This window comes from Lagenorhynchus albirostris, chromosome 10 (assembly GCF_949774975.1).
Source record: "Lagenorhynchus albirostris chromosome 10, mLagAlb1.1, whole genome shotgun sequence".
Classification (NCBI taxonomy): Eukaryota; Metazoa; Chordata; class Mammalia; order Artiodactyla; family Delphinidae; genus Lagenorhynchus; species Lagenorhynchus albirostris.
The window spans coordinates 32087392-32113263 of NC_083104.1; the positions used below are offsets into that span (position 1 = coordinate 32087392).

At 40.2% G+C, this 25872-nt stretch overlaps 2 protein-coding genes across 6 annotated transcripts in view; one reads left to right on the top strand and one right to left on the bottom strand.

Annotated features, from left to right (window-relative positions):
- APPL1 (adaptor protein, phosphotyrosine interacting with PH domain and leucine zipper 1) overlaps positions 1–1800 on the bottom strand; it is a 49237-nt gene extending 47437 nt beyond the window's left edge. For 3 of the 5 annotated variants that reach the window (XR_009542754.1, XR_009542753.1, XM_060161533.1), the window contains exon 1: positions 1637–1800. Coding sequence is in view for 3 of the 5 variants with exons in the window: in XM_060161533.1 (XP_060017516.1) it covers positions 1637–1690 (54 nt within the window). In the remaining 2 variants the exon portion in view is untranslated. The remainder of the gene's footprint in view (positions 1–1636) is intronic. The other 2 variants (XM_060161535.1, XM_060161534.1) reach the window with 1 other exon arrangement.
- A 108-nt stretch (positions 1801–1908) lies between these two features.
- HESX1 (HESX homeobox 1) lies at positions 1909–25566 on the top strand. Its single transcript, XM_060164010.1, has 5 exons — positions 1909–1985; positions 3135–3251; positions 24146–24345; positions 24637–24738; positions 24835–25566. Exons 2-5 carry the CDS (start codon positions 3143–3145, stop codon positions 24931–24933), a joined length of 510 nt encoding a protein of 169 aa, XP_060019993.1. The 5' UTR covers positions 1909–1985; positions 3135–3142; the 3' UTR covers positions 24934–25566.
- Positions 25567–25872: the final 306 nt, after the last annotated feature.

Sequence of the window (25872 nt, forward strand, 5' to 3'; positions counted from 1 at the left end):
AGTTCAAATTTACTACTTCTAGAAATTGAAAGACTATCAACGTGGCTATTTCATTAAAAATTACCATAAAACTAATACTAATACAGCACATTCTTGTAAAAAAAGCAGCTCAAGTTGTAAACTAATTGTGTGAAAAGTCCAAGAAATTAGATGAGTCAAGAGATTATACCCTCCTAAGTCATGGCTAGGGCACTGTGTAACCCATTCTGAGCAGTGTGTATAGTCTTTATGAGCTATAAAAGCAAGCCCAGGTATGAGAAGAAAGGTAAGGCACCTGCTGAGTCTTATAAAATAAAAAAGTAAAATGACAAAAGTACACCTGAGCAATACATCCCACAAAATTTTTGCTAAACATCTGAAACAAATGTAGCTTATGACTTTATACTACAGAAATCGTTAAGCATTTGAACTAGCTATTCTGGCAGTCAAAATAAGCCAAGAAGTCAGTTTCTCTTTGTGTCAATACAGGCTGATAAGAGTACATTACCAGCAGGAACTGGCCTGTGAAGATAACTTTCAGCGTGAAAAAAAACAAATCAATTCCACAATCAGAGCCCAACTTCAACTTGGCAATCAAAATTGGCACCACATCCATGGCAGACATATCATGCAGTAAAGGGGGATCCAGCCCCTCCCTTCTGTTCGTTTGGAGTCATATTAAACCGTCAAGACACATGAAATATGTGCAGTTGTAGTTCTAAATGAACAACATTTCAGAAAAATTTCTTCATTCTAAGTGGTAGCCAACCAGCAACACCGTCTGAAATCCCTTATTGTGTAAGAGACAGACCTAGGGATGAAGTTTCTCAACGCAAGTTACAGCGCCTACCAACATGGTTTTTAACATCGCTGATTTCATTCTTCAGTACTGAAAACATCAGTAATGGTTACGTGTTCCTAGACTATCTTAAGCTAGAGCAACCACACTAGCATCATCCCCAACGCACAAAACACAGGGCTTTTATTTTGATGAGTTCACTAAAGCCAAGTCTGCAACGAGGGCGCAGCAGTCGTGGAGCCGCGAAGGCGCCGTCCTCCACTCGGCGTGCATGGTCCGAGTGACAGCGGCTACACTCACGGCCACGACACTCGGCCGAGAGACTCCGGGACCCTTGACGGGCTTCGCCGAGGACTCTACGCATGGGCATATCAACAGCCTTTCAGCATCTCCCCCCCAAAATTATCCATTTCCTTCCCTATCTTGGTCAGAAATCATTGTCTACGGGGTCTTTTCTCCTTCTGCATTCTCTCCGAAGAGGTTTTCGAAGAGAAAATTCCAGGTTCGGGATTTACCACCTCACATCACGGCGATTATAAAGCATCTTTTGTCAAATACAAGGGAGCCCCGCGCGCGTATGTGACCGCCGGGCCCACGAGCCAAGGCGGCCGCGGCTCTGTCGCAGCCTGCCGACGTCCCAGACCCCGCGCGCGGCTCTCGGCCCAGCGGAGCAGGCCCACGCGGGCCTCGGTAGGGCGGCCCGGCCTCCGCGATCGGGGCGCCGCCCGCTACCGGCGGGGGCACTTGGGGGCGGCGCCCACCTAGGCCAGGGCTGGCACCTGCGGCCGCGGCGGCGCCAGGCCTGGGGTCGGCCAGCCCCGCTCCTTCCCTCGCAGCCCGCCGCCGCCCGCACCTTACCTGCGGGCTGTCCTCCAGCGTCTCCTCGATGGGCAGCTTGTCGATCCCCGGCATCGTGGCGGAGGGAGGGCCGCAGCAAAAGACGAGGCGGCGGCCGCCCACAGCTCCCGCGCCCGCCCGCCTGCAGCAGCTGACCCCGACCCGCCCTCTCTCGATAGGTCTGCCGCCCTAGCCGGGCGCCAAGGGGCTGCGCCGCCGCGCGGGAAATCCCGCCCCCTTGGCCTGACTGCTCCGCCTCCCGGCGCGCTCATTGGCTCGCGGTGACGCCCGTCACCGCGACGGGGCTGGCCCGGAGGTTCCTTCACTGCTCGGGGCTTGATTGCGAGCTTGGGCCTCCGAGGCGGCGGAGGTGGGTTTTAGTGCGCCCTTAGGGCGCCAGCCGTGCTTCCGCGCGTTTGGTTGTAAATCGTAGGGGACAGTCTTCCTCCAGCAAGGCGTACGTCTCCTGGAACCAGAGCCTCGAGTGAGGACAGCACTGGGGAATTTGGGGCGGTTTGACTACTCCCGCAACGTTTTTCGTCAGAGACCATGAAGGAGACCTCCCTGCTGGCGCCTTCTTTAGTTTCCTCAGATTATAACCTTCCCAAACCTGCCTGAAGCGTCCAGTTTCCCCTCTCCAGCAAAATGGTGCTGGCTAACTCAGATCTGAGCGATCAGCTGTGTCGTTAACTTGGCTTTCTGGTAAATTCGTGGACAGTAGTCTCCGTAAGATTTTTTTCTGAGCACTTGCATATCAGTATATTCAGTTAAAAACATGACTTTGCTGCCAATTCGTCAGTTCTTACCTGGCCTTGAGAGACTGACATGCCACAATTCAGACTTCCATATTTCCTATAAATCACAAAACATCTTTTTAAAGTCAGGGTGCACTGATTTATTATGCTGGTAACTGATTAGCATTTCTGTTAAAGTTTTGGAAGAATCTTTAAATAGCTTCTTTAGCCTCTAACTTTTTTTACAGGAAAGAAAAGTGAAGCTCTACTTCTAGAACTCGGTCTGGATTAGAACTTCTGCCTCTTTTGTCCATCTCTATATGTCCGCATTCCTTAGAGAAGAATCATTATACAGAGAAAATGGCAGAATCACTAGTGTCTTCTAAATATCTAGCCATTAATCCCACCAATCCATCCCATTTTCATTCAAGAAGTATAAGAAATGCTGAATAAAAATTATTAGTTGCCCGATTCCACAGATAAATTGGAATAAATCCAGGTACAGTGGAACAAATCCAAATACAGTAACCCGAATGGAAGTTACTTATTTTAAACTCAAATACTAGATTTTACCATGATCTCTTGAAGGACAAATAGAATCAAGTTTTTAAAGTTTTACCAGGTAGACTTGCAGTATAGTTTCACAGAATAATCCTTAGATTTCAATAAACTTTCAATAAGAGCTCTCCCCTTAGATTGTTTATCAACTAGTCACCCTGTAGAAGAGATCTTTAGTTTTTGAAAGGTGGTTTGGAGTCAGTTCTTAGAGTGTTACTGGTTCCCAGCTGCTTGGATGTACCCGGCATCATACAGATCTCAGCAATACAACTCTGGCCTTCGACATTTCTCGTCTATCAGCACAGTGGCATGCAACCTGGCTATAAAGAAGGAAGACTTTCAGGGTAAGTAACATTCTTGGTTGAACTGTAATTAGATTGTAAGTGAAGAAGAAGAAAGTTAGTGACAATTGATAAGAATCAGGAGTAAATGGTACGTGAAAACAAAGTGAAGAAGAGTTATATGGTGCAGCTGAAGGGGTTCGGCCAGTTAACTTGGCCAAACTAAATAATTCTAATGAAAAATTATCTTAGGTATCTGAATTATCTGGGTGGGGTATTATCATCAAGTTAAATGGTTTCCTTTTTTGTATGTTACGTGCACCTAAACTGTGCAAGGATTCTCAAGAGGCTATTATATTATCAGAGAGAGGCAAGGAATTCTTGCCAGGCTCAGCTGATTAAAAAACAAAGCAAACAAAAACAAGTTGACGTTCAATTGGGTGGAGAGGCAGTTTAGTCAAATTATAAAGCTAGAAAGAATCTTAAAAGGCTTTCCATTTGGATCCTCTAGCTTTAGGCTACTGTTCACTCTGCTCAACCAGAAAAATGATTGTATTTCCTATTTTAAAACACCTCTAAAACTGGAGAATTGCAGTCTCCTTTGATAACCAGTTTAAGTTTAATCAGCCTAAGTTCTGTATAGTTGACCAAACTCGGTTCCTTTTATACAGGAAATGAGGCTTGTTCAGAGAATGCTTCAAGGTTTACTGGAGCCTTGTGTGGGTAGCATAGTAAAAACTGGCTAGCAGGTTAATTTTATGGAAGGCAAGGCAGCATTAAACGACATCCACCAAAGAATTCATTGAGACGTTTCACAATATAATTTACAACAAAAAGACATACAGTCTTGTAAGTAGATTTGTTAATTATTAGTCTCCTAAAATTATATTTGATCTTCTTATAATTAAGTTTTTACATGATACCTCTTGAAGTTCTGGTCTGCGGTATATAATAGGAAAGAATCCAACAACCCAAATGACACTGGTGCTTTACCTTTTAAAATTATCCCCTTAGGTTAGTGGTTACCAGACTTATGCACACATAAAAGTCATCTGGGGGAGGTGGTTAGAATGCGGATTACTGAGCCCAGCTGAAGATTCTGATGCAGTAGGTCAGAGGTAGGACTGGGATTCTCCCAGGTGAATCCAAAGCAGGTCATCCTCAAACCACATGTTGAAAAACTCTGTCCAAAATGGAAAATAACCATTTCCCTTTACCAAATAACCTTGTATTTTAGAAAATTTAAAGGGTCAAGTAAATATTTAGGAAAGAGTCTTTGGTTCCAGCTGAGGATGGTGAGAGGGGCACCATTTCCAGAATCACCTAGAGAGCTTGGGAATCTTCCCACTTACAAACATCCCCTGAAAGACTCCATCAATCTGAAATTCTGGGGTAATTCATGCTCATTTTGAGAGTATAATATATAATGCAAATAATTCTAGATGTTACCTAATAAATCACTCCTTAATGAGACTCACTTTAACAGATAATTCAGCTGTTTTCTTAGCATTCAGCTGAGATGAACCAAATTCAAGAAATGAGTATATTAATTGATATTTTGGGAACCTGAAGTCATTCCATCTACTCTAAAACATTTGAACCAGTGGTCGAGTGGGGAGAAGCTTTGGGCAATTGGGGGGTAGAATCAAAAGTTCTGAGGAGTGTGTTCCAAAAGAGGTGGGTGGGCAGCCAGGACCAACTGATTCTTCATTGTGCCCATTGCAAACCACCCTCTAGTCTTTGACCTTAATATTAATGTTGCTTTTGCTCTTTGCCACAGCATCCTTAGATTGCAAATTTGTGGCTAAAACATAAATCCTTGGAAAGGCAAATTCCATAGCTTCTACTTTCTTGACTGTGAAAAGAGTGAAACTTTATTTCTAGGATAATTGTATATGCCTGTTTCTTTTATGGTTGCCTTGATTCATTTTTGGAAGATGAGGACATTGTAAACTAATTTCTTTGACCAAGCCAAGAACTGTGAAACCAAGCAGCATCATTCCTGTTTCTGTTGGGAGGTGAATAAATGCATGGGCGTGAGCTCATGGACATGGACTGTGGAGCCAGCCTAGCTGGCTTTGAATCCTGGCCTCACTCTTTACTAGTTCTGTGACTTGAGTCAAGTTACTTAACTTCTCTGTGTCTCCATTTCGTCATCTAAAAAATGGGGCTTAATATAGAGAACCTACATGATAGAGTCGGGAAGATGATTAATGAGCTTTCAGAATAGTGCTGGGCCCAATAAGCATCCAGTAAAAATCAGCTAAGTGTTCCCTTCATGATTTACCCTTAAATATTAAATGTTTCAGTGCTTTTAAGGCAGCTTTCATTTTCTTCATTTCTCCCTCTTTATCATAACTAAAGAAGCCAATATTTTCTAAATCAGAAGATTGTCCTCATTGTCTTAGAGAATCCTGATACTATTTTAAATAATATTACCGTTACCCTTGCTAGTGTTTTATCACTTTGATTTAGGGGCTTTTGTGGTCAAATCAAAAAATTTTTAATCAATATATATATATAGTGATATTCTGGAGAAATGGTGTAGGTACCAAACCAGCAAAGGCTATTACCCTGTTTTTGGTTTTTGGTTTTTGGCAGTGTGGGGAGGGGAGATGCCCTCAGATTAAAAGATATAAGATCTTCACGACATTCCTACTTCCCGGAAGTTCTGGGGAGCAATAGGCAAGTCAGTGGAGAAGAGGTTGCTCTTAGAGAAACCAATAAGTCCCATGACAGGTTAATCACTGAAATCATTTTACTTTCTATGGAAACCACAGAGGGCAGTGAAAAAACAGTTACAGAGAATTGATTAAACCAGTACTGTTTATATCATGGCTGATGCAGAGAAGTCTCAGAGTTAATCAGGACATCCTTCTAAGAACACTAGATGGTGCTCTGAATTTAGTTTTAGGACTCAAACTACCTCAGGAAATGGCTGTCGTCATTCAACAAATATTTATCAGGTAATGAACAAAATATTCGAAATCTCTGCCCTTGCGGAGCTACAGTTTAGTGGAGATGGTAGGAAGAGAGACAATGAAAAATAAACATAATATGTAGTATTAGAAATATATCAGTAGTATACTAGAAAGTGGGGAGCGCTATGGAAAGCAGCAGGGAAAATGGGATGAGGGGCAGTTGCAATTTTAAATAAGCTTGTCAGAGTAGACTTTATTGAGAAGGTGACATCTGAACAAAAACTTGAGTCACTGGAGTGAGCAATGGGGACATCTGAGGAGAAGGTGTTCCGGGAGAGGAACAACCTGGCAGACGCCCTAATCCCTAAGGCAGGAGTGGCTGGCTATTTTGAGAATTGCATAGAGATCAGGGTGGCAGGAAAGGTGTGAGGATTTTGACTTCTACCCTGATTTTGGATAAAAACACCTTTATTTATTTATTTTAATATTATTTATTTGTTTTTGGCTGTGCCGGGTCTTAGTTGTGGCACGTGGGATCTTTTTTCAGTTGTGGCATGTGGGCTTCTTAGTTGCAACATGCGGGCTTCTTAGATGCGATATGCAGACTCTTAGTTGTGGCATGCGGACTCTTAGTTGCAGTGTGCATGTGGGATCTAGTTCCCCTACCAGGGATCGAACCCGGGCCCCCTGCATTGGGAGCACAGAGTCTTACCCATGGGACCACCAGGGAAGTCCCCAAAACATCTTTAACTGAGGTTGTGATTTGAAACAAATGTTGGAGAAACTGTATAAATTAGTGATATGAGATATCATAAATCATGGGCAAATTAACATTGTCTTAAGTAAACTCAATACTTTATGAGATGTATTGGTTTAAAGGAAAAATTACACGAGTGATTTAGCTAAGTCATGTTCTATATACAGGGTCAAAAGTAAAGTCTTAATAACAGAAGACAATGATTTCTTGTAAAAACAGCTGTATGTTTTTTTCTCTTCCCTTTCTGAATAATTCAGCCCTAAAGCCATTAGGTGTGGCCAAATAAAGTAGGAGTCTATGCAGGGTGGGTAGGCATGGGGGGCTCAGAACGGGGTGTTGGAGCCAGCAGGGGCAAGGAGGGCGTCCTCACAAAAGGGCACCCTGGTGTGGGGTGCCAGAGCCCATGCAAGGTGAGCCCCCTCATCTACATAGTGGGGCGTCAGAGCACAAGATGGGTAAAAACAGCATTTTGGTTGGAGGGGCAGCCCCCAAGCAGCAGGATGTTGGAGCAAATGTGGGGTGAGTGTGCCTGAGAGGGCTGTTACGGAGTCCAAGCATGATGAGGAGGGCTTTTGTTCAGGTTGGAAGCCTGCTGCAGGACTTCAGAACACAAGGGGTGTGGAGAATATCCATGAAGAAGGGCAGCCTAGTGCAGGGTCTCAGAGTCCCAGTGGGGTGAAGAAGGTATCCACACAGAGTGCTTGGGTGTGCGGTGTCAGAACCCAAGCAGGGAGAGAAGGGCTTTTGTGCACCTAGGATAGGTTATTGGTACTCTAGTGCAGTAAGGAAGGCTTCCATGAAGTAGGGCAGCCTGGGACAAGGCGTCAGAGCTCAAGTGAGGAATTAGGGCATCTTTGTGGGGAAGGAGTGGTAGCAATGGCAGTTTGGTTACACAGGGGGATAGATGCAATAGGTAAATATATTGAGGATAAGGGAAGCCAGATTTCTCACTGTCAGAGAAGGGAATTACAAATATGGAAAGGGGGAAAGTTTAGAATGAATCCTCTGGTACGAGACTGGAATTAGAGGTGTGTATGTGAACTCACAGATTTCAATAAATGTATAGGAGTAAACTGGTTGTAAAGTGAGTATATGTCACATACCTGCATGTGTTTCTTAGCTTTTTCATCGAGAAGGCTTGTGAGCAGAGATGCCCCAATAACAATGAATGCACATCTGAGTCCATATCTTGTCTTCCAAACCCCATTCTCCGTTAAAAAGAAATAGGGCTCCTTGGAGAAATGGCTGACACAAGGGCTAGAGCAAGAAAAGAACAAGATGTGCCTGAGACATCTTGTGCTAGAAAGTAGAAAGCGCTCAAAACTGATGTGTCAAAAGAACACAGAAGTCAGCTTGAAGGGGGATCCCATTAGCCAAATCAGGGGAAATTTCAACGTCACCATAAATAATGAGATTCTAACTCATTAAATAAAATAGGAGAGACTTCCCCAGTGGCGCAGTGGTTAAGAATCCGCCGGTCGGGCTTCCTTGGTGGTGCAGTGGTTGAGAGTCCGTCCGCCTGCCGATGCAGGGGACACGGGTTCGTGCCCCGGTCCGGGAAGATCCCACATGCCGCGGAGCAGCTGGGCCCGTGAGCCATGGCCGCTGAGCCTGCGTGTCCGGAGCTGGTGCTCCGGAACGGGAGAGGCCATAACAGTGAGAGGCCCGCATACCGCAAAAAAAAAAAAAGAATCCGCCTGCCAAGGCAGGGGACACGGGTTGGAGCCCTGGTCCGGGAAGATCCCACATGCCGCGGAGCAGCTAAGCCCATGCGCCACAACTACCGAGCCTGCGCTCTAGACCCTGCGAGCCACAACTACTGAGCCTGCGAGCCACAACTACTGAAACCCGCATGCCTAGAGCCCGTGCTCCGCGACAAGAGAAGCCACCACAATAAGCAGCCCACGCACCGCAATGAAGAGTAGCCCCTGCTCACCGCAACTAGAGAAAGCCCGCGCGCAGCAACGAAGACCCAACACAACCAAAGATAAATAAATACATAAAATAGGAAACCATGAGTCCCTGCTGATATAAAGAAGTGAATAAATAGAAAGTTTGTTGAGGAACAAAATATTTACATAGGCTTAAAATACCTCGCCAAATATTTACATAGGCTTAAAATACCTCGCCAAAAAAATACTACATTATAAAGGTGAAAAGAGTAACTTTATAGTGGGAAAACCTGACAGATGCCATCTTAATCAAATGCTCAAAGTTAAAATCACCAGTAATGAGACAAATCAAAATTATGTGCTACCTGTTAGGAAATGAGAACACAACATCACTTTTGTGTCATCCTGCCAAAGATGCTTAACCTGAATCTAATCACAAGGAAACCTCGAACAAACCCTAAATGAAGAACTTTCTACAAAGTAACTGACTGTAATGTTCAAAAGTGTCCAGGTCATGAAAGTCAAAGAAATACTAGAGGATCTGTTGCTGAGTGGATGAGACTAAAGTAACACAATTGAAGGCAGTTTGTAATTCTGAACTGGATCCTTTCACTGTAAAGGATGTTATTTGGGACAATCGTGAAATTTGAATTGGGTTTGGTGATTAGGTGGTAGTGATGTATCAGTGTTAACTTCCTGACTTTGATGATTTTATTGTGATTATTTAGGTGAATGTCCTTGTTTGCAGGAAAACACACTAAAGTATTTAGGGGTGATGGAGCATGATGTCAGCAACTACTCTCAAATTGTTGGAGAGAAAAGTTTTTTGTACTATACTTGCAACTTTTCTGAAAGTTTGAGATTCTTTCAAAATTAAATAGAAAACATTAAATATTAAAATGAAAATTGGTGCATAGGTATATTCATGAATAGACCAATGACATGATATGTTGCTAAATTGTTTATTTTTCCCTTAAAGTTTTTTCAGATTTTAAAGAGAAATTATTAAGTAAATAGATGTCATGGCTGTTGGCAGGAAGAAAGCGCAGTTCCTGGAGAGGGGTATGACCTCGGTACTCAAAGTAAAATATTCCAGAGATGATTTTTGCTCTTTTCTGCCCCTGCCCCCCATACATATATCCCCTTTAATGGGGACCCAAACACTGCCGAGAATTCTCAGGTAGTACTTATGTGAAAGGATCCAGTGGTAACCATGACACCTGCCTTATTTGATTATAACCTTTTAGAAATATGTATTTATTTTAAGGCAATTCCACTAATATCTGAGTTGCTAGATTTCTGAAATGTTATTTCCAGTTATCTTCTAGTACTAAAATGAACTCATTTATTTAGGTTATATATGTGAGCTGTATAACAATAATGTTTACTATTCCAGATAAAATCCCCTAAAGTATTTTTAGAATCTTTATCATTTAACTTGCATGCTGCCAATTTTTCATCAGTTTTTTACTTTCTCAATCTGGGAACTATATTTTAATTCTGAGGTAATTCAGTTTGCTAAATACTTTGTCATTTGTTTATATGATTAGAAATACAGTTTTCAAGTGGTAAACTCTCCTTCATCTCTGTTCCCTGTTAATGATGTCATTATCCATTTGGTCACGTAAGCTAGAAATATGGGAATCAGGTTTACTTTCTCCCTCTTACTCCCCTCAACAGACACACACACACACACACACACACACACACACACACACACACACACACACACACACACACACACACACACACACACACACACACACACACACACACACCCCTATACCTGACTGGCCTTCATTACGTTGCTTTTCTCTGACCTTTTCTTGAAACATCTCTACCTGAAGACATCTCTGAAAAGCCTTCATAGTAACATTGATAATGGTAATAAATGATAGCAAGCAGTTTACATAATGTTTACTATGTGTCAGGTGTTACTTCAAGGGCTTTGCAAGTATTATCTCATTTCATCCTCAATTAGGTACTATAATTATCCCCATTTAATTAAAGAGGAAACTGAAGCACAGAGAGGCTAAGTTACATGCCCAAGGTCACATAGTTAAAAAAAGGCACAGTGCTGGAATTTGGACCGAAGTAGTATGACACCAGAGTTGGGCTCTTACCACTCCTCAGCCCTTCTCAGTCTCACTCAAGTGATCTGGGCCCTTTTCTGCTCCCATAGCTTCTTGTGCACACATCTTTATTATATTCTTATATTGAAATTTTGTATTTATTGATTGGTGTTCCTAGAAGAATGAGAGAATTTTGTTATTTATACTTACAAAAGTAGAGAAAATAATGAACCCACATTACTATATTTCTATTCATTAGAGACAATGAATCCACATATACCAATCAGTCCAATGCAGCACTTATCAACATTTTGCAACACTTGCTTCAGTTACCTTTGTTTTCTTTCTGGGTTTTCCTGAAGTATTTTCATTTCTTTTTTTTTTTTATAATATAAGATTTTTTTAAAATTTATTTATTTAATTTATTTATTTTGTCTGCATTGGGTCTTTTTTGCTGTGTGCAGGCTTTCTCTAGTTGTGGCGAGCAGGGGCTACTCTTCGTTGCGGTGTGCGGGCTTCTCATTGCGGTGGCTTCTCTTGCTGTGGAGCACGGGCTCTAGGCACGCAGGCTTCAGTAGTTGTGTTGTGTGGGCTCAGTAGTTGTGGCTCACGGGCTCTAGAGCGCAGGCTCAGTAGTTGTGGCGCACGGGCTTAGTTGCTCCGCGGCATGTGGGATCTTCCCGGACCAGGGCTCCAACCCGTGTCCCCTGCATTGGCAGGCGGATTTTTTTTTCAGATGTTGGGGGTAGGAGTTTATTTATTTATTTTTGCTGTGTTGGGTCTTTGTTTCTGTGCAAGGGCTTTCTCCAGTTGTGGCAAGCGGGGGCCACTCTTCATTGCAGTGCGCGGGCCTCTCACTATCGCGGCCTCTCGTTGCGGAGCACAGGCTCCAGACGCGCAGGCTCAGTAGTTGTGGCTCACGGGCCCAGTTGCTCCACAGCATGTGGGATCCTCCCAGACCAGGGCTCGAACCCGTGTCCCCTGCATTGGCAGGCAGATTCTCAACCACTGTGCCACCAGGGAAGCCCGGCAGGCGGATTCTTAATCACTGTGCCACCAGGGAAGCAAGCCCTCCTGAAGTATTTTCAACCAAAACCCAGAAACCTAAAATTTCAAATTCTGAAATTTCACCTGTATATACTTAAGTAGAATATCTTTTAGAAGGGCATTTAAAAAATATAACCATAATCTCATTATCACACTGAACAAAATTAATATTAATGACTACCTTCTTGATCATGAGTTTCTTGAGGGCAGAAATCATTTCATCCCCTGGTTACCTAGTACTTCCCTGATATATGCTGGAGTTTAATAAATGTTTGTTGTGATTCAAAAGGTTGTTTTTAAGTTGATAAGAACCATGACATTTATCCTCCAGAAACAATGTTATAAATAACAATCAGGTTCTCAGGTTAACTGACAACTCTCATTTAATCTACAATGATTAGATTAAATGGCACTAACGTGTAGGCCTGAGCCCCTGGGAGCCTTAAATCCTAAACTATTTTATCTTTGATTATTGAGTCTGGGGAAATCCTGAGTCTAATTTAACCTAGCCCTGAGTTTTCTTGTTCCCACTGTCAATCTGGGGAGGACATAAAGACAAGGGCTAGATTGGGTGGGAGTGTTCATTGGTAAAGATTTCTTAGAAGGAAATATGGCAGAATCCAGCGATAAAATAATATATTCTTTTTTTTCATAATAAATTCTGGTTTATTTTTGGGTGATAAAGAAATAATATATTCTTCAAAGAAACTTTTTCATGGAAATACTCCTGCGTATGTGCTAACAAGGTAGTCATTGTTTGTTATAGTTTAAAAAATTGGAGACAAACGTAAAGTGCCATTATCAGGGGTATAGTTCAATGAATTATGGTTCTTCCACTTGATGTAGCACCAAGCAGCTGTTGAAGAATGAGGTAGAGCTGTGCGTGCTGATGTCATGTCATGTCAGTGTGGGAGAACCACATTGCAGAATAGTATGTGTGTCTGACTCCATGTGGATAAAAACGTGTGTGCATGCATCTACCTCTTTATGTCAAGGCATTCTAAAAAGACAGGAAGGAGCAGCACTAAACTGTTAATGGTGGCCAGTGGGTTGGAAAGTAAAAATGGGGTAGAATTGAAAGGGACTATCATATTTTACTCTATGTACCATAGTATTAAATGAATTTTTTAAAAAATAGAAATGTATCAGAGTTTTAGATGATTTTATATCAAATTTTTAAAATCAAGGGCTTGATGTATGCAAGGCACTACACTGAAAACAATTTTGACTGATTTGAAAGTGTAAAAATATGAAACTATACTCTTGAGGTTGAGAAGAGCAAAGCCTAAAATGTTTTCTAAATGTTATAAATAGAGTGAACTTATTCTACAAGTCTTTATTTAATATCTCCTGTTTGTTGGGCACTGTGAGCCGTGCTGGGAGAGACAGAAGTGTGTGAAAGAGTCCCAACTCTCCTGAACCTTGTAGCCACTGGGAAATATACCATGTGTCTCAAGTTACAATGATGGCTGAGGAGGGCCTGAGGAATGACAGAGTGTCACAGATATGAATTGTGCCTCAGGATTTTTAAATTTTAAGCTCAGATTTTAAAAATGAATCCCCCATCTCACTTTTTATTTAATTATAGTTTCAGAATGTCATAATGTCTAATTTGTGGATTACCCTGGAGTCATACATAAGTAGTTCATAGAAAACTGGGACTACTTTTACACATTAAAAAGCAATGACAACAGTAGTAAACACACAGAATTTACATTGCCTGTCCAGCTTACAAATGTCACCTCTTCCTAGTCCCATCCATCCATCCATCTATCCATCCATCCGTTTATTCACTCATTCAACAAATATTTATTGAATGTCTGCTTTAGCATTGCTCTAGGAGATACTGTATGTGTAATAGTAAAAAATAAAGTATTTTATTTTAGAAAACACATTTTAATATTTAAAAATACTGAGGGTCTCAAATAGAACAGTGTAATTCCTGTGCAGAAGTAAGGGGCAAATGTCATTAAAGCTTTGCTTATTGCATTTCTTTCTTATTATGCTCACAGGCTGATTTTATTTCTTATTATGCTATGACTGGTTTTTAAAAATCTCTGCCAAAACACCTAACACATTGGGCATTTTTCCTGATAGTTAATGATTTGGGACTTAATTGAAATACATAATTAGAAAATAAATGTTAGCAAAGCCTGAGTTGATTTACAAGTTACTAAAGCAAAATAAAACATAAACCTCTCAACTTTTACTTCACCTTGAACGTGTAGATGTTTAAAATATAGGCTGTCCAATTTTACAATTCCTAAAGTCTCTTCAGTGTCAATGTGTCAGGCTTTTATTTCTCATCTCAAAATAATTGTTGAAAGATATTGAGGAGTGATCATAAGCAAGGTTTCACAACCTTTTTCTTTCTTTTTAACTTTTTATTTTATATTGGAGTATAGTTGATTAACAAGGTTGTGTTAGCTTCAGTTGTACAACAAAGTGATTCAGTTATACATATACATGTATCTATTCTTTTTCAAGTTCTTTTCCCAATTAGGTTCATAACCTTTTTCTTAATGGATCAGTACACTTTGATGTTTATATCATGAGATCATTGGTGAAGATGTTACAGTGGCCATTAATTGATAAAATCAATAGAACAGGGAATTTGGAGATGGAAAAGTCAAGGCTCTGCCGCTGCTATTTGGTGACTTCTGCAAATTACAACTGAACTCTCAGTTTGTTTTCTCAGCTACCAAATAGTGGAGGATTTATTAAAGGATTAAGCACAAATACACTAAAAATGCTTTAAAAGCTATAAATCACTATAGATATTTTCTGTTTGTATTCATTATAACATTACTCTAGATAAACAGCACTTATTAGAAACCAACAGTAGACATTATATTAGTGGTGAAACAGTATTCTCATGTCAGGAGCAAAACAAGTATGTCTGTTTTCATCATCATTATTTTCAACATTGTTCTGTACTTCTAGACCAGCGTTGTCCAACAGAACTTTCTGCGGTGATGGCAATATTCTCTGTGCTGTTCAATATAGTAGCCACTGGCCACAAGTGGCTACGTAAATGTAAATAAATTACAGGAGAATTAAATTTAAAATTTAATTGCACCAGCACTTGCACTAGCCACTTTTCAAGTGCTCATTAGCCACATGTGGCTAGTGGCTACCATATTGGATAGTGCAAACACAGAACATGTCTCTCATTTTAGAAAACTTTATGGGACTAGAAGTTCTATTTGTTTACAATTATAGAATAATGTTTAATTATAACCACATATCTATCCATCCACCAATCTATTTTATTTTTTATGCATTTTAAAGTTACAGACATCAATATACTTCTCCCCTAAACTCTTTAGCATGTGTATCATTAACTATAGTTCAGCACTCGTTTATGCTTCAACAGATAAAATTTTACATACAGTGAAGTGCATAAATCTTAGAGTATTAATAATTATTGACAAGTGAATACATCTGTATAATCCAAAACCTAGCAAGATATAGAACATTACCATCACCCCCCATGTTTCCTGATTCTTCTTCCCATTCATTCTCTGCCTCCAACTCCAAATTCTGATTTTTTCAATATAAACTAGTTTTGTCTGTTCTGGAACATCACATCAGTAAATCAAACTTCACGTATTCTTTTGTATAAGGCTTCTTTGACTTATAATGTTTTTGAAATACTTTTGAAATTCATCAGTGTTTTTCCATATATTGATACTATATATCAATACCTTTATATTGTTGAGTTGTATTCTACTATTGTATTATACCATAGTTTATCTGCATTCCTGTTGATAGACACCTAGTTGCCAGTTTGGGCTATTATCAGTAGAGCTTCTGTGAATATTCTCATGCAAGTCTTTTTGTGGACCTGTTTTCATTTTTCTAGGAATGGAATTGCTAGATCATAGCATAAGTATATGTTTGTTTGCTGCTAATGTATGGGATTAAATTGATTTTTGTATATTTACCTTTATAGTGTGACTTCGCTAAATTCACTTATTAGTTTTAGTAGCTTTTGTAGATTCTTAAAAGTTTTCTATTGTAAACAATCATGTCATCTGTGAAAAGAGACCCTTTACTTCTTCCTTTCTGATCTATATAATCTTTATTTCTTTTTCTTTCTTTATTGCACTGGTGTTCAATAGAAATGGTGAAAGTGACCATCCTTGCTTTGTTCCTTATCTTAGGGAGAAAACATTCAATTTTTCACCACTAAATAGTATGTTAACCGATTATTTCTATAGATGCCCTTTATCAGATTGAGAAAGTTACTTCTAATCCTAATTTGCTGAAAAAAAATTTTTTTTAATAAATTTATTTATTTATTTTTGGCTGTGTTGGGTCTTTGTTGCTGCGTGTGGGCTTTCTGTCGTGGTGGCAAGCGGGGACTGCTCTTTTTTGCGGTGCGCCGGCTTCTCATTGTGGTGGCTTCTCTTGTTGCGGAGCATAGGCTCCAGGCGCGCGGGCTTCAGTAGTTGTGGCACATGGGATCAGCAGTTGTGGCTCGGGGGCTCTAGAGCACAGGCTCGGTAGCTGTGGCGCACGGGCTTAGTTTCTCCACAGCACGTGGGATCTTCTCAGACCAGGGATCGAACCCGTGTCCCCTGCGTTGGCAGGTGGATTCTCAACCACTGCGCCACCAGGGAAGTCCCAAGATTTTCTTTAAATGTTTGATAAACTTCACCAGTGAAGTTATCTGGGCCTGAAGTTTTCTTTGTGGGAAAGAATTTGATAACCAAGTCAGTTTCTTTAATAGATATAGAACTAGGCATGTTTTCTATTTCATGTTGTCTCAGTTTTGGTAATCATATTTTTCGAGATACTTGCCTATTTCATGTAAGTTGTTGAATTTACTGATATAAAGTTGTTCATTATATTCTTTTATCTTTTTAATGTCTGCAATTTCTGTAGTGATATCACCTCTTTATTCCCAATATTGGTAATTTGTGTTCTATCTTTTTTTCTTGACCAGTCTACCTACAGGTTCTCCCTTCCCAGTTTTTTTTTTTTTTTTTTTTTTTGGAGTATAGTTGATTTACAATGTTGTGTTAGTTTGTGCGGTACAGCAAAGTGAATCAGTTATACATATACCTATATCCACTTTTTTTTTTTTTAGATTCTTTTCCCTTATATGCCATTTACAGAGTATTGAGTAGAGTTCCCTGTGCCCAGTTTTTTTTATGAGGAGCTTTTTAGATAAATTATCTAGTGCTGTATAAATCACCCAAAGCTTAGTGGTTTAAAAAAGTAGTATTCATTTAATACCTCTCACAGTTTCTCTATGTCAGGAATTCAGGAGTGACTTGGATACCCAGTCCTGTCTTGGAGTCTCTGTTAATATTGTGATCAGGTGTCATTTGGGACTTCAGTCATGTGAAGACTTGAGTAGGGCCAGAGGATTCACTTCCCAAGTGACTCATTCACATAGCTGGCAAGTTGGTGTTGACTATTGACAGGAAACCTCAGTTCCTCTCCATGTTGGCCTCTACACATGTTATGGTAGCTGGCCTCATCTGCTTGCCAGTCTTTGATTGTGAGGTTATATTTGCTTACTTTTAATCTGTGGGAATCCTGTGGACCTAAATTAGGGAGGCTTTCTTCCAGAGAGAATTTGGTCTGCTTTCGCCAGGAACCATTATTGAAGTGGCCTGAAGTAAGAGAGTTCAGTTCGGTGCCCCCCTGCCCCTGTCTACCGCTAGCCTGAGGATTAGAATCCTGGTTTCAGTGATGCTAAGGATTTTTCCCTTGTGGGTTACCTCGTACTTATCATTTGTTTACTGATCACTGCTCCCAGTTCTGATTTCATTTCTTGGTTGTTGGGTTTTTATTGTTTTGTTTGGTGAACAAACAAAATTTCCCTTACTTATGGGGATCTCAGCAATGTATTTGAAGGTATTTTTTACCCAGGATCTAATTGTTTTGTAGTTGAAGGGTCTTTCAAGGAATATGGTCCAGCATATTGCTAGAACAGAAATATCCCATTCACTCTCCAGTTTACTTCAAGTCTGGCTTTTTTCTTTACCCTCCAGTTTGCCAAGGTTGACAGTAACCCCCTTGTTAACAAACCTAGTATATTTTCACTCAACCTCTCAGCAGCATTGACACAGCTGACCATTCATTTATTCTTTCGTCTAGTATGAGCTGAGTACTGTTTTGGATGCTAGAATGAACAGAACAGACAAAAATTCTAGAGATAGGAAACAGGCAGTAAACAATAAACATAATAAACAGATATATAAGGGACTTCCCTGGCAGTCCAGTGGTTAAGCCTCCATGCTTCCACTGCAGGGGGCATGGGTTCGACTCCTGATCAGGGAATTTAGATCCCGCACGCTAAGCTGTGCTGGCCAAAAAAAAAAAACCAAAATCGAAACAACAACAAAAAAGGATATATAAAAAGTCAAAAGGTAGTAAATGCTTTTAACAAAAATTGGAGCAGGGAAGAGGGCCTCAGGAATCCTGAAAGAGAGGTTGAAATTTTTAAAGGGGCAGGAAGAGTAAGCCTTATTGAGAAAATGATATTTGAGGAAATACTTGAAGGAGGTAACAGAGTAGTCCATGAGGATATGTGAAGGAAGAACATTCTAGGTAGTGAGAACAACCAGTGTAAACTCCTGAAGCAGGATTGTGCCTGTGTTTTCAGGAAGAGGTCCAGTGTAGCTGGAACAAAGTGAGCATGGGAGATGTAATAAGAGGTAAGATCAGATAGGGAAGGGGGGCTGGCAAATCATGTCAGAGCCTGTAGGACACTATAAAGACTGACTTTTACTGAGATGGGAAGCCATTTTTTGAGCAGAGTTATGATATGAACTGACTTTTTTTTTTCTGCCGCACTACACGGCTTGCAGGATCTTATTCCCAACCAGGCAACCGGTGATTGAACCCGTGCCCCCTGCAGTGGAAGCACGGAGTCCTAACCACTGGACAGACAGAGAATTTCCTGAATTGACTTGTTTTTAGATGATCCCTCTGGCTGTTTACTGTGTTGATAGAAAGACATAGGAGATCAAGGATGGGAAGGAGATCAAGGAGATCAGGAAGACCACTTGAGATGCTATTGTAGCCATCTTTCTCCTTGATCCTTTTTCCTCTCTTGGGTCAATTACTGTATCTCCAGATTTTTCTCTTGCCTTACTAGCTGTTTCCTTCTCTAGTTCCTTCTCCAGCACATCTTCTCCAATTTCCAAATGTTGGAATACCTCAGACTTGGTCCTAAGATCCTTCTTGTATCTAGGTCCATTCACTGGTGATCTCATGCAAACCTCTAGATTTTAATGGCTTTAATACCTATGATTTATGCTTGTAATGCACAAACTTGAGAGATTCAGCCCGGAGCTCATACTCATAAACCCAGTAGCCTACTTGCTATCCAAACTTGAACTCTTCACTTCTTGCCAAACCTTTCCTCTCCTAATCCAGGCTTTCACACCCCAGTAAATGACACTATATTTGCTCAAGCCAAAAAATAGTCATCCTTAATGCCTCTCTTTCCTTCATTTCCACCAGTCCATCAGCAGGATGTGTTTTTCTATCCCTGAATGGATGAGCTATTTCCTCCACAATGCTATGTGTCAAATAACTTCAAAAATCTCAATGGCTTAAACAGCGAATATTTATTTTTCTCACTCACAATACTGTAGGTCAGTTGGTGTTTGGCTGAGTTTGCCTGGGCTTGGCCTACTTGACTGCAGGCCGCAGGATGGGTTGGGACCTGTGTGTTCATTCTGGGACTCAGGCCGAGGGGCAGCAGCTACCCCAGGGCTGACCACATGGTGATATCAGAAGCTCAGGAGGGAAAACCAGTCATGCTGGCACATTTCAAGCTTCTGCTCACATCACTTCCCATTGGCTGAAGCAAGTCACATAGACAAGCCTAAAGCTAAGGAGTGGGAAGTACACTATATCCACTATGAGGCCACAGCAAGGGGGTGGCTGTATAGTATATTATGGGGATTGAAGAATTGGTACTAATTATTCAATTACTCAGTCTCCCACAACCTCCTGAAGAATTGTATCTCTCCCCAAATCCACTATTAGCCTTCATCTCTTGCCCCAGACAGCTATCTCTGTTTTCATCATACCTAGAACAATGCCTGGCATTAGTATATGCTCAGTAAAAAGGTATTGAATAAACAACTCCCAACTGATCTTCCTGGTTACATTCATCATTCTTCAGTCTCTTTCTACGTAGCAGCCAGGGTGGGGTTTTAAAACCATAAGTCCTATCTATGATATAATAAAAAGAAATATATTTGGCCTTTGTCCCAAGTTCCAGGCACACAGCTACTAAATTTCTTGGAATTTCCTGAGTAATAAGAGTGATAGGAGCATCCTTTATTCTAATGACATGACTCTTGGTGGGTTCTAGATAGCTTCAAGGTGGGGGCTGGTTGCCAGAAAGACCAAACCTAGATTAGAGGCTTGTAACTTTCAGCCCCACCTCCCAACCTCAGGGGAGGGGAGAGGGGCTGGAGATTGAGATCAATCACCAATAGCCAATGATTTATTCAGTCTTGCCTATGCAATGAAACTTCCATAAAAACCCCTAAAGGACAGGGTTCAGAGAGCTTCCCCGGTGGCGAACACATTGAAATGGTGTTCACTGGGAGGGTGGTGTGCCCAGAGAGGGCATGGAAGCTCTCTGACCTTTCCCCCGTACCTTGCCCTATACATCTCTTCCGTTTGACTGTTTCCGAGTTGTATTCTTTATAATAAACTAGTAAACATAAGCAACATGACTTCCTGAGTTCTGTGAGCCATTCTAGCAAATAATTGAACCTGAGAAGTGGGTCGTGGGAACCCCAGATGTACAGTCGGTTGATCAGAAGTACACGTGGCAACTTGGGACTTGCAAACTAGTTTCTAAAGTGAGGGCAGTCTCGTGGGACTGAGCCCTTAACCTGTGGGGTCTGCACTAGCTCCAGGTAGTTAGTGTCAGAATTGAATTGTAGGACACCCTGTTGATGTCTGCAGAGAACTGGAGAATTGCTCGGTGTGGAAAAACCCATACACATTTGGTGTCAGAAGTGTTGTGAGTAAAAACAGCTCAGACTATCATGTTAGTCCCAACTTAAAACCCTGCCGTGGGTTCGCTTTGCTCTTGAACTCCTTACAATGGTCTTTATAAAGGCATCTCTTATCCAGCCAGGCCTGGCTCTCCAAACAATAGCATCTGGTACCACTCACTTCTCTCTGGCTAACTGCCCTTTTCTTCCTCAAATATTCCAATGCTTTTCAGCTGCAAGACCTTTGTACTTGCTGTTCCTTCTGACTGGAATGCTTTTTCTCAAGATCCTGGCATGCTAGCTTTCTCTCATCCTCAGCTTCAGCTAAAATGTCACCTCCTTAGAGAGGCCTCCCTGACCATCAATACTTAAAGACCCTCTTCCCATTCCACCCCTACCCCTGTTATGTTTTATCACCATCACCTTGTTTATTCCTTTCATTGAGTTTATCACTCTCTAAAATTACCTTGTTTTGTTTATCACTAATCTCTAGCACCTAGAATGGTATCTGGCACAGGTTAAGTGCTATATAAAAATTCATTATATGAGTATATGAGAAAACATTTCCTCCACATTTTAAAAGAAATTCTTTGCTATCTTTTATTTCCATCTACTCATCCATATATAAAATGTTATAAGTAAGTCCAGATAAAATCAACTCAGGAGAAATAAAAATATTGCAATGTTTGTGTTCGTAAAGAAGAAATTAGGGACTGGAGTTGCTGCAGCCTGTGTTGTGGCATCCTTGAAACTTGTGCCTCTAGGGCACTAATCTGTGGGGTTGAAGGTCTCAGTGAGGCCTCCTTCCACCTCCCTTACCTGACTTACCTTTTCTCTTTTTCCATTCTCATCCCTAGTTAATGTACGAGATTATTTACTTATTTACAATTATTGTTTGTTGCCTGTCTCCCCACTCCCACCCCCGCTGTGAGCTTCATGGGCACATGAAGGCAAGGATCCTATTCTGTTTTTTCTGGTACTCAGTAGATGTTCACCCAACTGTGGGATGAATGGATGAATGCATGAATGTTTCAAAGGAGAGAAAGGAATCTGGGAGGTTCTGAATCAATCTCTTCCTCCAAGTCTTCCCAGAGTAAGGTCACCCTCACCATTGCACAGTCTACCTCCCAAGACACTACAGGCAAAACCTCCACAAGGTATAAATGTTTTACTAGTTTATTCATTGTCAGGATGGCTTTACTTGTATATTTATAAATCTATCTTGTGTGCCTGTTGATGCTTTGTGTGTGGATCCTTTATTCACTCTAGAGCTAGTGTAAGGAGGAATTTAGCTTGGTATTTATGACATTGTGATAGGAAGTGACATCATGATAGGGCAAAATCTGATGAAGTTGAGCTCAGTCCTGTAGAGGCTGTTTCCTCTATGACACAGACTACTTTTCCTCTTCCCACAAGAAAAGCCTAATAGTTGTTTAAATGCTAGATAAAGCTGAGCAGTTAAATTTATCATCAAGAAGGTATTGGAAGAAGAGGAGCAGGAGAGTACAAGAACTAAAAGTGTCACAACTTTGGTAGGAAGTGGCCACTTCAGAATCTTCCCAATTAGCAGGTGTGTTTCTCTTTTAATTTCATGTTTTCTTAGGATGATGACATTAAAATATTCTGTTCTTGGTTATTTTTCACAAACCTTATTGTCCTCATGAAAACCCTCCAGTCCCTCAAAATATCAACAGAGAGAATTTTTTCTTTAAAAGATAAACTGTTTTTTTTTCTTTGAAACAACTATGTTGGGAGAGAAATTCTTCCTTTAGTTTCAATAGTCATACTTTTTAGTTGCTTGGAGGCGGTTACATATGAATCTTCATATAAACTTGTATCTCTTTCATTTAAAAGAAAAGATGAAAGAAGAGAATTAGCTCATTAATTATTTAAAATACTTGGTGCAACTGTTCCTTATGAATTAATCGAGGCACTTGGAAGACAATTAAACTCAGTGTTAATAACATTGCCAACCTTTTCCAGTATGCTGCACTCCAAATACTATTGTGTTTTCATTGACAACATTCACTATTACATATGCATGTGAAAAACAGGCCTTTTCATCAGAATTACTATAATAGCATTAAGGGATTATTATTTTTTCCAATTTCTTTGGAAGAAAATTCACTTAAATTAGATTATTTATTACTTGACTGCTCTCCTTTCTTGCCTGTATTAGGTAACTGGAGTTCATGAAAGTATAAACTTCAGAATAAAAAGCACGATTTTATACATTAATGATTTCAAATAAAAGAGGAGTGTTAGTCTGTGCATCACTTCTTTTCGAGAAAGTTAAGTCTGTGTTCTGCTTAGGAGAGATAACACTTTTTGTCCCTGTACGTGGCCCCCCTGGTGTAACCATTAGTTGCTAATTACTTGCAAACAAATAAACAATTAACTCCTGGAGCTGCTGGCTGGGCCAGTGTTCATTGACATGCTAAAACTTTCTAAGACGGGATTTTAATTAGTGACGTTCTAAATCCAGCCCCCATCGTCAGCGGAGCCATAAGGTGAACTGCAGGAAAGTTCAGCCCGGTACGCGTGGGGCAGAGCCAGCCAGGGAGGAGTGGAGAGGCCAGAGCTATAGCTCTGTGCAGCCCACACGAGGATGTCTCCCAGCCTTCAAGAAGGTGCTCGGCTTGGGAAAAGCAAACCCCTGCCCTGCTCCTTTTCAATTGAGAGCATCTTAGGACTGGACCAGAAGAAAGACTGTGTTCCATCAATGAAACCCCACAGGCCCTGGGCAGACACCTGCGGCTCTTCAGGTACGCCACAACTTAATTTTTAAAATTCTTTGTTAATTAGTTTGCAATGTTTAATTTGACCTTTTTTTCGTACTACATAGACTTAGAGAAAAACTGCAATTTCATCCAATTACATAATTGAAGAATCTAGCACTTTTAATGCCTCCAGCTGAGTTCTATGGGAAATAAAAAGAACATCGGCCTTAGATCCAAGTGGATGTGAAGTTCACCCACAGGAAATGCCAAGAACCTTCATTTTCTTCAGAAGATCTCTGGGTGTATTTGCCATATCAGATATTCTAAATCTCTTTTCACTGAAAAATAAATGACATTCAGAGGCCAAAATATGTCCTCTATCAGCAAGGCAGGGTTTTCATTTTTGTTTGCTTTTTGGATTTTGGTCGATGAAAGGTCAGTTCTGTGAAACCCAGAAGAATTCTACTAGGAAAATTAAAGACAAGTTCCTGAAATTACTTCTTATAGAACTTTGTGGAATATAGAATTGGACATCTAAGGTGGGATTTATTTTTCTGTTTTTAGGGAAAGAGGTTAACCTATGTCTACATGTCCCGAGTCTTCCTAATGGGATCTCATTACCTTGTACTGTGGATCACTCAGTGCCGGAAGAAAGTGTTTTGAAATATGAAGATTACTTTTCAGCCTCAGAAAGACTTTCTTTGAAAAGAGAGTTGAGTTGGTATAGAGGCCGAAGACCCAGAACTGCTTTTACTCAAAACCAGGTAGGAAGTTTTTTCAACCAACGATCGTAATACAAAGGCTTTAACTGACACCCTGTTGGGCAAAAGCCTATCCGCCTTGGGATCTCAGTTTAGAATCCTTATTAATGAAACAATAGACTGTAACTCTCTCTCTCTCTCTTTAACAGTTTCTGGATAGTAATTTTTTAAAAAAAGGCATACAGATTAATTGCCCAAGATTTAAATGCAATTATGTTGCTATACAAATTAAAGTCTATTTTATGATAACATACCAAAGATCAACACTTTAAATAACTGTTTCCTTATTCTTAGATTGAAGTGTTGGAAAATGTCTTTAGAGTAAACTGCTATCCTGGCATTGATATCAGAGAAGATTTAGCTCGAAAATTGAACCTAGAGGAAGACAGAATCCAGGTAATTTTTTAATTTAGTTATTACTCGTGGTAATTAAAATGTTAAGAATAATAAAATAACATTTCTCAGATCTGTTTTCTTTTTCCTTAAATTTAGATCTGGTTCCAAAATCGGCGTGCAAAGCTGAAAAGATCCCATAGAGAATCACAGTTTCTCATGGCCAAAAAAAATTTCAACACAGATTTCCTGGAATAGATAGAAAACTAAACATGGGGAATTATCTTCCAATTGTGGAATATAAAGAATCAATGGGGATATCAAGTGTTAAAAATGTGATGTTTTCTTTTCTGTGTTTAATCTGAGTATTGTCTTTTTTTTCTGAAAATATATTGTAAATAATTACTATTATAACATGGTACCTATTATACTTGGGCACTTTTAGTTACAATAAAGGCCTTTCCTGTATATTTTAATAAACATTTTCAGAAAAAGCCAGCTATTTTTTGTGAGCAAATTTAATCTAATAAATTAGTTTGCTAAAATCAGTAAACTCATGACTAATTGACTCCACAAATGGATTCCATTTACAAAATAATTCAAGTCAAATAATCTGAAGAATGGCACAAAGGTGTGATTTGTTTCAATAAGTTTCCTTCAACTGCATTTTGAAACATTATACTTAAATATATTAGTGTGATTTATTCGTGAATCTTTTGTTCCTCTTGATTTCTGGCAGAAAACAGTGAGAATTTCTCACCATATATCAATACAAATCCGTATAGCATTCCAGTTTCAAGTTGTTTTTTTTAAAGCAAAGTTATTATTGCCAAAGTAGAGATGTAAAATCATGAGTTGTCTTATTCATGCCATTAGTATTGCATTGCACAAAAGAACTGAGCTACAAATAAATGCAAATTTTAAAATGTTTTTCTAGTCCACTTAATGTTGTGCTTTACTTGCATTCATCAAAGTAAGAATGATCATCTGGCTTGTATCTATTTCCAGTTTAGTGATTTCCAATCACCTGTATATTTTGTTACATGTAATATATATGTTGACTGAGGAGGTAAGATAACTCTCCTGCCTTTTGTATATGTTCTGACATTGTCACTGGAAATAATCAGGGCACTTTCTGGGTCAAAACTGTATTTTCTTTGCATTTGCCACTGTACCTGCCAGTTAAAGACAGGAATA

What these genes read in the sequence shown, in the direction of transcription:
- HESX1 (XM_060164010.1), top strand. Translation starts at nt 3,143, where the DNA reads ATGTACCCGGCATCATACAGATCTCAGCAATACAACTCTGGCCTTCGA. An exon ending in AAAGAAGGAAGACTTTCAGG is followed by an intron (nt 3,252 to 24,145) that starts GTAAGTAACATT and finishes TTCTGTTTTTAG; the next exon opens with GGAAAGAGGTTAACCTATGT. An exon ending in CTGCTTTTACTCAAAACCAG is followed by an intron (nt 24,346 to 24,636) that starts GTAGGAAGTTTT and finishes CCTTATTCTTAG; the next exon opens with ATTGAAGTGTTGGAAAATGT.